General features: G+C 39.5%; 1 protein-coding gene across 4 annotated transcripts in view; it reads right to left on the reverse strand.

Moving 5' to 3' along the window:
* Window positions 1-12,930, reverse strand: part of LOC124797866 (peptidyl-alpha-hydroxyglycine alpha-amidating lyase 1) — a 97,944-nt gene that overhangs the window by 49,547 nt on the left and 35,467 nt on the right. For all 4 annotated transcript variants that reach the window (XM_047260942.1, XM_047260944.1, XM_047260943.1 and 1 more), the window contains exon 4: window positions 9,958-10,198. In XM_047260942.1, the coding sequence (XP_047116898.1) occupies window positions 9,958-10,198 (241 nt within the window). The remainder of the gene's footprint in view (window positions 1-9,957; window positions 10,199-12,930) is intronic.

A 12,930-nucleotide genomic window follows, 5' to 3' on the forward strand; every position in this document is an offset into this window, starting at 1 on the left:
ATGGGATGCACCCTCTGCCATGGATCTTACAGTGGTTTGCAGAGTATAGATATAGACATACAACCTGATGGATCTTTTCAACAAATTTGAAGATGAATCTATAAGAGTACTGGCATTGCCGCAGATTAATTTTCGAAATATATCAATGATAAACTCCAGTTTGTGGAAGACAGCAACCTCATAGCCTGACGGTAGCAAGTACCCACATCTTTCCACATTGGCATACTTCTTACACAGCATTCCAGTATCAGGACTGGCACATCTTCGAAGCCACAGATGATTGATAATATTGTCTTCCTGAATAGTAATCTTCTAAATTAGACAGGTAGCTGTACAGCTCTCTTTCTCTGAACTATCAGGATTATTTTTAAAGTTTTCATTACATTGGCTTTTTTTTACAACATTTTCAGTAGCATTAAAAGGCAGAAGGAAATATATAACTAACACAGAAATTGATATAGGAAATACCTAACCTAAAATTTATGAGGTTTCCTTGTAACTTTTAAAGACCTCCTTCAAGATATTCTTAGTTTTTCTGCTATTCCCAGCAAGAACTTCAAAATCAGACTTATAAAATATAATGAAACTAAATAATAATGATCTGCTAAACGCTTACATAAAATTTTAAAATTGCGTGACAGTAATACTATTCTAGTACCAGCTGTTCCAGTTCATGACAATTGTCACTCTCTGTGAACAATCAAATGGGCTAGCACATCGCAGAGCACTGTCACTTGCTGTGATCAATCAAACTGGCCAGCACAGCAGAATCTTGTGATCTGCCAGTCAAACGTTACATGGATGATGACCTCATACTTCAAGAACCCCCACGATATGGGATCTGAACCACTGCAGTGAGTGTCCAGAGCACTCCTGCTTTGTAGGGCACTGTTGGAACACCCTGTTTTGGACTATACAGAATGTTCCAAAGTTTCTGGGAGAGAAAAGAAAGAGAGAGAGAGAGAGAGAGAGAGAGAGAGAGAGAGAGAGAGAGAGAGAGGCGATAGATAACATCATGAGGAAAAGTTTTTGTCTGAGACAAGATGTTTACTGATGCTTCCCAATTATGCTAAGCATTCTTTAGTATTCACTACCTTGGGATGATGAGATTTCACCAAACTAGCATGGTGTACTAACCAAGTTTGCAGCATACTACCTACCCCAGTAAACTGATAGTGATTTTCAACAATGAAACCATAAGAATGAGTGCCTCTAAATGGAGAAAGATATTTAGATATTTTAGAAGTGAATCGGGAACTTCAATTTTGCTCAGCCTATCGCCTTTCATACAGATAATAGACAAAACACAGTGCATATGAGTGCCACAGGGTGCCTACAACCAGCCACCTCTCAGGGGCATAACCTTAAATGAAACCTAGTGTCACTAGGAACCATAAGGAATGATATCTTAATAATAATTAGCTGAGAAACCAGGCATCGCCCTGGTAGTTATTTATTGCTGTGCCCGACACTTCTTGCACGTGGAATTTGTTTTTAACTTATAAAGTTTCTTTGTATACAACATCTGAAGTAGTATGATTGTGGACATGAATGAAGAGCTTGTTTGCTTCACTACATGGAGACAGCCATGTAGAGCTGGCCGCAAGGAAGCTGCTGAGACTTAGGTCCACACCTGCATCTGGCCTTGTGCTTTATTTATGATCATGGCACAACGTAAGCTCACTGTAAACTGTAGACATTTAAAGCAAAATGATACGCTGTTAGGAATAAGAGGGATTCGGAGCATAAAACCTTGCTCACCTGTGTGGGCTTTCTAGCGGAATTTCCACTTTTAATGGGTGGTTCTTTCCATGTTTTCGAGCTTGCAAAGTTTAATTCTTAAATTCATTGCATATTTCTGTATTTGAGAGGCATAGTAATGCATTTTATAACAGCAATGTGAACATTCGTGCAGTTGTCATTTGTTTATTGTTTTGGATGGGGAGTAACTATTTATCACATCCAGTCAGCCTTAAGCCTTTGAGGATGAAGTCAGCCTTAAGCCTTTGAGGATGAAGCACCTGGAAGCTAGCAAGTAGCATATTTAGCTCCCCGTTTGTGTTTTGAGTTTAATTCTTAAATTCTTTGTGTGTTTTTGTGCGCCTGCAAAGTTTAATTCTTAATTTCATTGCATATTTTTGTATTTGAGAGGTAAAGTAACTTTTTTTTGTAACAGTAGCATGTACATTCACACAGACATCGTCTGTTTGTTTGTTTCTGGACAGCCAGTAACCACAAAAGACCACAGCTGAATCAGCTGCCAGCCTTCATCGGTGAAGCACCGGGTGGCTAGTGATCACATATTTAGCTTTTGCTATTTTATTTCATAGTTTAGTTTTCATGTGGATAGGGTGTGGGTGTGGTCGTGTGCAGTTCGTGAACAGCTGAAGACACTCAAGGCCACAGTCAGCCATCTGCAGACTAATGCCTTGGGCTGTGGAGGCATCAAAGAAACTGACGCATCACATGGGACACTTTAGGTGTTGCTCGTTTCACCCACAGGCTCTGCTGTTGAAGCATCCTCCTGCATTCCCCACATGGCAGATACGAGCTCACGAGAGGGTGATTGGTAGCTTGTTACATGATTGTTTCACTCGCAACAGAGTGTCAATGTGAAGGCTGGCTGTCTGGCCTCACCCATTCACCCTGTGAGTGGATAGTGGCCACTACTTCAGCAGGACCCGAGCAGGCACACGCGTGGACAGGGGGGTTTATTTGGGAGCTCTCATGTTAGGCGTTTTATGGAGCACCTTAGGGGAATAACGTCCAGGGCCAGAAAAAATTCCAATGTGCACTCAGTGTGTCTGCTGGGAGGGCTTCATCAGAAATATGTAGGAGGCTATGCCTGTGGCTATAGTGTGCAATAGACAGCAAGTTATTGCTCATACCAGCATCAATGATGTCTGTTGCTTGGGTTCTGAGGACATCTGCAGTTCTTATGGGCAGCTGCGGGACTGGTGAAGACTGCTGGCCTCGTTCACAGAGTGCAAGCAGAGCTCACAATTTGCAGTACCGCAGGATCCACTAGGTCGTAAAAGAAGACACTGAAGCAATACAGAGGCTGGCTGCTAGATTTGTTACTGGTAGTAGGTTCAATCAGCACACAAGTGTCAGAGAGCGTGCTTCATGAACTCACATGGGAATCTCTGGAGGGAAGACAATGCTCTTTCTGCAAGGTACTATTCTGCAAACTTAGGGATCTGGTAGTTGAGGCCATCTGCAGAACGATTAGATTGCTGCCAGCATACATTTCGCGTAAGGACCACGAAGACAAGATGTGAAAAATTAGGGCTTGTATAGAGACTTATAGTTAGTCACTTTCCCTCAGTCTATTTGCAAGTGGAACAGGAGAGGAAACGACTAGTAGTGGTATAAGGTACCCTCCACCATATATCGTATGGTACTTTGCAGAGTATGTGTGTAGATGTTATAATTAAAGTGTAGGTACTCACAGTGGTCCAGCGTCGGCTTTAATTATCGTATGATGGCGAAACTTGGTAGATATGTTAATGCGGAACTGATTTACACTGGAGAAAAATTAGTTTCAATTTTGGCCACCAGGTGCAAATCTGGCTCTGTACAGCATCTTGTCGATGTTTTCGGTGCTCCTATTGAAAAACGTATGTAAGTGGCAGTTAGTAATAAAATCAACATTAGGTATATCTCACTTGTTTGACCTTTTCTGCCCAAGTCCTGTCCTTAATCAGTTACATATGAAAACATTTCTATGCATTTTTCTTGCATTTGCAGTGCCTGATTTGCACGTGGCAGCAAAAATTGGAACTTCATTTTCCCCCCACTGTATACTGGTTTCACATTAACGCATTAGAATGTTTACCATGTTTTGCTGGCATAAAATAATTACAGCCCAAACTAGACCATTGTTAGCAGCACCACTTTAATTACAACCACCCAGTGTGATGTTACACCAGAGAGGGGTAACTTTGAGCCTCTCTGATTGTCAGTTTCTGAGGAGCGAGATAATGCATGATGCTCTCAATCAGAGTTACATTGTGCCTCGTTTTCAGATGGAATTTCCAAAGAGAGAGTTAAAGCCTGATGTTCTCAAGCCACATAAAGTCTCACCTCACAATCTTCATTGAATTCTTGAGACTGCATAGTCTTGTCTTTTTAGCCATTCTGGTATATTCAGAAAGATTTGACTATTTTATAGGCATTTTTATTTACAAACAAAACAAAATCAAAATGTAATGACTAGCCTCCAAATCACGAAGCAGACTTACTAATTTCATTTTTCCTAGCAACAAATACAAATAACCTATCAAAAGAAGCAAAGCAATGTTATTAAGTTTGTAATACACAAAGCAAAATCATTAAATCCATTTATTCTAGGCAAATCATTGAATCCATTTATCCTAGGCAAATCATTGAATCCATTTATCCTAGGCAAATCATTGAATCCATTTATCCTAGGCAAATCATTAAATCCATTTATCCTAGGCAAATAAATTTGCTGTTAGTTTTTATTTGTAAAGCTAAGATTGCGGCATTTAATTCTGTCACCAACATAAACTTCTGAAAATACATTTGTCACTGAGTTAAAATAAACTAATAGAGCCATCTCCTGGCTCTTTGGTGTACTGAGCCATGATGATTAAACACACAAACTACTAAGCTGTGCTAGTGATTTTAGATAAAACTTTAAATTGTGATTTTTTTCCTCCATGTTCCGATGTTGGTGAAATAGAACCCATATGTTGCCCCAAGCTACACACAAATTGAATGTGTAAACTCCATGAACATTTTTCTACTTGTTTTGGTGGTTATCATGTTCAAACAGACAGACATGGCAATTTTAAAGTTTTATTATTAGTATAGGTAGGTTATAATTATGATTTTACGCACTATTACTAGCACACATTCAGGACTTATACCACTATATACATTTGACTGTGCTGTGCCCTGGAGGACAATACATATGTTGAAAATATCTCCAAGGGCTAACTATGACAATGTTTTCTTCTTCCCAGTTTTACACACTTCTAAATGTGCATTCTGTGTCCATCCTGAAAGCAGTTATCTTCCATCTGAGTAATTCCTGTTTGTCTTGCAGTAACAACGCTCAATTACACAATTTCAAAAAGCAATCACAACATGATAAGTAAGCTCTTTTAGGGCAAGTCTTTTTTTCAAATTTTTGTTCCATAATCTTACTCCTGTTTGTTAACTATACAGGGTGATTCACGAAAATATGCAAATATTTTAATGTGTTATTCTACAAGAAAAACTAAAGAAAAAAGTTCACATAAGCATATGTCCACTAATGTTTAGTTATGGAGTTATGGCTAATAAAAGATTTTGCCTGAAATTTAGCGACTTCGCTAATATGAAGCCATCGCAAAACTGTATGAGGTAAAGTAAAGCTTGATTTCCATTTATTTTGTTGCTATTGATCTGCTGAATCTACTAAAACATGTTCCAGATGTGTATCTGCAATAGTTTTCCAGAACATCCAGAGAAGCAAAGACGTAATTTCATAAAGTTTGTAATTTATTAACTACTTGGACCAATTTGTTTCTTAAATTCCACACAATTGCACAAAGTTTTCGACAGAAGTTGTAGAGAATTTAATTTTGGTAAAATAATGCTAATAACATTAATTGAAACTGTATGAATGTGTTAGATAATCTGCTTTTATTAATACCATAGCACACACAAATTCATGCTAAAAGCTTAGTGTTAAGGAAGTTGTAGTGTACATACAACTTCACAATACATTCACTCGTTTCCAGGTTAGGAAACAACTGAAACAACTCACTAATGATTGCCAAAAATGACAAACGTTTCTACATTCTTAATGGAAAGTAAACAAATTTATTTGTATAACAACCTTTGCTTATCTGGAAGTTGCTAAATTTCAGGCAAAATCTTTTATTAGCCGTAACTCTGTAACTAAACGTTTGTGGACCTATGTGTACATGAACTTTTTTCTTTAGTTTTACTTGTAGAACAACATATTAAAATATTTGCATATCTTCGTGAATCACCCTGTATATGCCATAAATAATGTTCAGTTTAAATTCAGTGAATCTATCAAAGTATGTGTTAAGTATATTTAAAAGTACACAATGCTTGTTATGGTGAGAAGAGTAAATTGTTAACATAATTTAGCATTACGGTAACTGATGTAAGTATGATAACCTATGTGATTATCAATTAACAATATGTAATACGTGATGACGTGTGTAATGGCTTCATAAGACTTTCCATAGCAGCATAAATGAAAAATTCACAAAGCCAGCTTCAGTAATCATGACAGTACATTATTATTTGCTGACTGTATCACGAATATGCGTAAACTTTAATATTTGTTGCGGCGGACAGCATTTCTCATATTCACACAGATGTCTATCTATAGTAATTTTCTAATCACTCAAAATACGCTGAAGTGCCAGAGAACTTGGTATGGGCATGCGTATTCAAATACAGAGATATGTAAACAGGCAGAATATGGTGCTGTGGTCGGAAACGCCTATATAAGACAAAAAGAGTCTGGCGCGGTCGCTAGATCAGTTACTGCTGTTACAATGGCAGGTTATCAAGATTTAAGTGACTATAAATGTCGTGTTATAGTTGGCACACAAGCGACGGGACACAGCATCTCTGAGGTAGCAATGAAATGCGGATTTTCCCATCCTACCATTTCAAGAGTGTACCGTAAATATCAGGAATCTGGTAAGACATTAAATCTTCGACAGTGTTGTGGCTGGAAACAGAAAAAGATCCTGTAAGAACGGGACCAATGATGACTGAAGAGAATTGTTCAACATGACAGGAGTGTAACCCTTCCGCAAACTGCTGCAGATTTCAGTGCTGGGCCATCAACAAGTGTCAATGTGTGACCCATTCAATGAAACATCATAATCAATATGGACTTTCGGAACCGAAGACCCACTCATGTTCCCTTGATAACTGCACAACACAAAGCTTTACGCCTTGCCTGGGCCCATTAACACCAATATTGGACTGTTTACGACTGGAAACATGTAGCCTCCTTAGACAAGCCTTGTTTCGAATTGTATAGAGCAGATGTATGTGTACAGATATGGAGACAACCTCATGAACCTATGGACCATACATATCAGCACGGGACTGTTCAAGCTGGTGGAAGCTCTGTAATGGTGTGGGGCATGTGCAGCTGGAGTGATACGGGACTCCTAATACATATAGATACAACTCTGACAGGTGATACATACGTAAGTAAACCTGCCTGATCACCTGCATCCATTCATGTCCATTGTGCATTCCGACAGACTTGGGCAATTCCAGCAGGACAATGCAACACCCCCATGTGTCCAGAGTTGCTAGAGGGTTGCTCCAGGAACACTCTTCTGAGTTTGAACACTTTTGATGCCCACCAAACTCCCCTGACATGAACATTATTGAACACATCTGGGATGCCTTGCAACGCACTGTTCAGAAGAGATCTCCACTCCCTTGTACTCTTACGGATTTATGGACAGCCCTGAAGGATTCATGGTGTCAATTCCCTCCAGCAGTACTTCAAAAATTAGTCGAATCTATGCCACGTCACCTTGCAGCACTTCTGCATGCTGACGGGGGCCCCACATGATGTTAGGCAGGTGTACCAGTTTCTTTGGTTCTTCAGTGTATTATTCTTAAACATATTTTAATGTGGCAAGTTTAATATAAATAAGTTATAACACTTCAGAGATTTTAGTATTTAAGTACATTCACCAATTTATTCAGTACAATGTTGCATAGCAGAATGGTAGGATGTACTGCAAGCAAATCAATATGTCTGTTCTGTAGAATCCCAATCTCAAGAGTGCTGCCATTATGATATGTCCATTTTTATCTTTTCTACATACAGTTGTACTAGGTTGTGGCAGCAAGTGTCTAACCATCTAATAATGCTATGTTAGACAAAGAAGTCTCAATGCAGTAGCATTAAATTATTGTGGAACTATGAGGGAAAGCTCATGTCAATGATGGGTGCCAAATATGACACAGTTAAATTGTGAGCCCTGTCTACATCAAGCCAGAGACTTTGGCATTTAAATTTTTGTGGCATTTTAAGATATTTGTGTATGTTAATGCTAAGCCTCTTATACTGAACAAATGTAGAGTGTGAACAATTATATTTTCCATGTGCCAACTACAACTTCCAACTAAGTATGTGTTCTGAAAATTGAAAACCAGAATCAAGGGATACAAAGACTGCATGCTATGCAGCCAAGAACGTGTCAATGAATATCTACATTTTAACTAAAATGATGTCTCAGGACTGCAAGTAAAGGAGTTTCATATCCTTTTATAGTGGAGGAATAAAAAACATTGAATGTTTGCATGCAACTAAAGCTGGACTTACGTGTCAATAGTAGTGCATGATCTTGTTTAAACTCATTTTCACTCATTGTTACATCAACTTTCAGTACAAATTTTGCTACATGAACACACAGTTTTCAAGTACCGTGCAGCGAATTCTTTGGAGTCATAAGTTTTTAATACAATTGTTATAGTGTTCTATGATGACAAGAAACTTTTGTGCAATTACTGATGTTCATAAATGAATTTTGGTGATTTTAGTTTTTAGGCCATGGGCTAAGTCACATTTCTATGCCTAATGTTTCATATTCCAATGCTGGAGACATCACAAAGGCCTTAGAAACCAGATACAATCTCAAACAAGCTCAGCAAGTTGTATTGTTTACATATTTCCAGGCAAAAGCCGGTTTGTGATGTCATCAGACCACTGCCTATGGTCATGGAGTCATACCGATGTGTCTTATGGAACTTTATTGAGTACTAAGACCCACAACTAGTCTATTTCAAACCTTCTTCTCTTCTGTTACAGTTATTTTCATGCTTCTTAATTCGTATTGTCTCTCTGTACATACCAACATTGGGATTATGATAAAACCATAATATTGGAGAAACAAAATTGGTTGTTTCCTGGTCCCTGTGCAAGGTCTGCTATAGCTGGTTTATCTGTGTTTCTCAGATGAAAATTCCTCGTGTTTCTTAAGGAGAGTGTTGATGTTTCTTTTTGTAGTTCCTGTGTACACTTGACTGCCTGTGCAAAGTATTTTATATACTTTGGCTTAGGAATACAAGAGCAGTCATCATCTGGGTAACACTGGTAATTTGACACAGGCAGAACATGCACTGGGATCAGGGAACCACCAAATTTTATTTACTTGATACCACAGTATTATCAAATTTGAATTGTTACTACACTATGATATACAGAGAAGGCATATAAATTCAAAAACACAAAAACAAGACAAGTTGTGGACCTTAGTACTAAACAAAGTGCCTCAGGCAGTGGGCTGATGATGTCAAAAAGTGACTATTGCCTTGAAATGTACAAATAGTTTGACATGCTGACCTTGTTTGAGATTGTAACTAATTTCTGAGTTGTCATTCCCTCTGACCATGACCTAATGCTCATAAGACAAATATTGCCAAAAATGTAAGTACTGGCCATACAAGCCTGTGTTTTATTTATGTAACTGGTCTAATGGTTCAGCTCTATTATGACTACTGTCTCATTTTGTGTCACAGTGTGTAAATATAAACAAGTCTGATTTAATTTCAGTGGTAGATTCTTAAGGCTGACAACTTACAAATTCTATAACAAGAAAAGCAATATGTTTAACACATTTCGCTCAAAAATTTTGGCCTGCTGCATATTGTTGTTAGAGGAACAGGAATTATTACAACAGTTATTCCTAGGAGAGACAGCAACCACACTCTATAAATCAGGTAATGATACACAATTACATGTAGCCTGAAAGTGAATTTAAAAATACTCACTGTACAAGGAAGTGATACAATCTGTATAGTTTTCTAAATATTACTCTCTTGTACAGACAATAATGCAAAAGTAAACGATGCATACCACACAATACAAATATAAAATTTCACTAATATATTCTATAAACCCATTCAACAATGAGGTATTGAACTTACATGTTGTTTCCCCATTCGTACAGAACATGACCAGTTGTTGCGTTGAAAACAATGACTGTTGACTGCTTTATTGGGCCTAGAGAAATTTCACTGAATGTGTTGTCGAGCAGGAATGTCTGTGAACCCCATGTCCGATCTCCTCTATGGAAGACAACAATATTGCCATCTGTGTCAATGCTCACAGCAGAAAGCTGCCCCACATGTTTACTTGGATCTGGCCAGTCAGGCACTAATTTGTATACTGAAAAGTGTACAATTACAAGATTAAATCAAGATTAAGTAGTTAATTCAGTACTTACCTAAGCCTTCAGCTAATGTCAGGGTAATTACAATAGGAACCCCTGTGTGCAACAGATGTTTCACAATAATTATTTGACATGAAATGGAAAACAGGCTCCAAGAAATGAACTGAGTGCACTGTAGTCTGCTTATAATACATAATTCTTGAGGCTTTCCAGATGATATGTTGACACACTGAATAATCAAATCTTCTGCCACTTATTTGAGTCATTCTCACGCGATATTTCAATGGCGTGACTCGCTGTCCTCTTCAGGCGCTCCCGGAGACTGGTTCTTGGATGGATCAGGTCCAGTATTTTTGCAGGGTGTTGTATCAGGCACTCTGTCTGCAGTCTGCACCTGCCAGGGGCAGCTCTGGTTGTCCTCTCTTGCCCTGTCTGCACCCATCTTGGTCATCCTCTGGTGTTGTGCCCATTGTCTGATTCTCCGTTTTTCGTCTGTCACATCACATGCTCCATCCAAATCTACATTTGCCAGGGAAAGTTCTAGTTGTCCTCTCTTTCCACTGGGGCATCGACCATAATCTACACCACATATCCTCTTGTGTCATGCCCATTGTCTAATGCTCTGTTTCGAATTTGCGTCACGCCATGCATTCTATCTGCCAACTGCTGCAGCCTTGGCCATCCTTCGGTTGCCTTGTGGCGTCCTCACCTTTTGGGGCAGGCCTCCAGTGTTGTACTTCTCATTGGGCGCTTTAGGTGTTCTGTCTCCTCTGTGGGAACAGTCAGATCTCTCATTCTACATCCACTACTGTTCAGCCGGTCTAGTGATGTCTCCCCTCCAGTACGTAGCATGTGGTGCTGTGTCCAAGAGCTGTTTTCTTGGCCTCCAATCCCATTTCTGTTACTCACAGAATCTCAGTGTTGTCACTGTTGTGTTTCAGAAGCTTGAGTGCTTGATTCCAGGTGGTGCTGAGCTGGTATCCAGTCTCATGGTTGATGAGATTCTCCGTGACCTTTACCTTGATGGAATCTTTTATGACACTGTCCCAGGGTCTCGAGTGCTGTTTCACACTTTTGATGTTATTGTAGTACACTGAGTGACTGAATTCTAGAGAGTGCTCCACTATTGCTGACTTGGTTCCGTGTCTGAGTGTGATATGCCTCTGATGTTCGGTGGTGTGACTGACGTATGACATCCTACACTGGCATGGTATGTTGCAAATACTTGGCTTATTTAGCCCCAAAGTCATCCTTTACAATCGTCCAGTGGCCCAGTTTTTGTCAGTGGGAAAAATATGCTTTTGATGTTATGTTTCAAGAAAATTCTGCTGATTCTGGCAGAGATCGGTCCAGCATATAGCAGACATGGACACCAGATATGGCACCTTCTTTGTCTCTTCTGGAGCACATGAGAGTGGAAATAACATGTAAAGAACTCCAGAGGAATATCACACAGGCAACCAAAGAAGCAGTTTCAGAGCACTGTCTACAAGTCAGTCATTCAATGAACTACAGTGACTCTCAGACTGTGACACAGATCCTGAGATACCGGACTAGTGTCATAAAAGAATCCATCAAGATCAAGTTCACAGAGAATCTCATCAACCCTGACCCTGGATACCAGTTCAGCACCACCCAGAATCCAGCACTTGAGCTTCTGAAAACCCAACACAGACAAGACAGAGATTCTGTGAGAGAGAAAAATAGGAGTAGAGACCAAGAAAACAGCCCTTGGGCAGAGCACCACACACTACACACTGGAGGTGACACATGACTAGACAGGACAAACAGTGACAAACTAAGGACCAAACACTCGACTGTTTCCACAGAGGAGACAAAACATCTCAAGCACGTGATGAGAAGTACAATACCTAAGGCCCAAGACAACTAGAGGATGGCCAATGCGGAAGTAGTTGATGGTTGGAATGCCTAGCGCAGCACAGATGTGAAACAGAGCATCAGATGATGGGCATGACACCAGAGGGTGGCTAAGCCGGGTGCAGAGAGTGGATGGAGCACCAGTGGCAAGAGAGGACAACTAGAGGGCCCCCCCCCGGCATGTGCAGACATGAGTTGGAGCACCTGACATTGTGTAGACTGAAAACAGAGAGCCTAGCACCATCCAGGCATAAATACTGGACATGATCCATCCAAGGACCAGTCTCAGGGAGCACCTGAAGAAGACAGCAAGCCACGCTATCAAAATACCATGCGAGAACTATGCAAACAACCAGCATAAAACCCAATTATTTAATCAGTCTACTTACATCTTCTCTGGCTTCTTAAGCTTACTGTGATTAATTGAACAGAATTTTACACCAGACACATTTCCCTTTTGTCTACAAAGCCTCTTCTGTGGAGAAACCCATAATAACAGTCTACTAATTTTTCAAGTCAAATAGTTATTTTTCTTAAGACAACAGCTGTAAGTGGCACATGTGCTCTCAGCATCTGCCATAATAAAAAAGGAGATGTGTTGATATGCTATGAAGATGCAAACAGATGTAGAAACAAGGAAAAAATGACGAAATAGCAAATTAATGGCAGAAAGTGTAAAGTAAATGAATCACAAGATTATTGAACACATGGAATTTGGCTGTTCACCTTCTCTAATCTACATCTCCTGTAATAACCACAATGGTAAAATTAGAAAAATTCAGGATTACACAGAGGAGCACTGATGATTGTTTTTTCCACATATTATCTACAAATGCAACAGGAAGGGCGG

The sequence above is a fragment of the Schistocerca piceifrons genome, chromosome 5 (assembly GCF_021461385.2).
Source record: "Schistocerca piceifrons isolate TAMUIC-IGC-003096 chromosome 5, iqSchPice1.1, whole genome shotgun sequence".
NCBI classification, from domain to species: Eukaryota; Metazoa; Arthropoda; class Insecta; order Orthoptera; family Acrididae; genus Schistocerca; species Schistocerca piceifrons.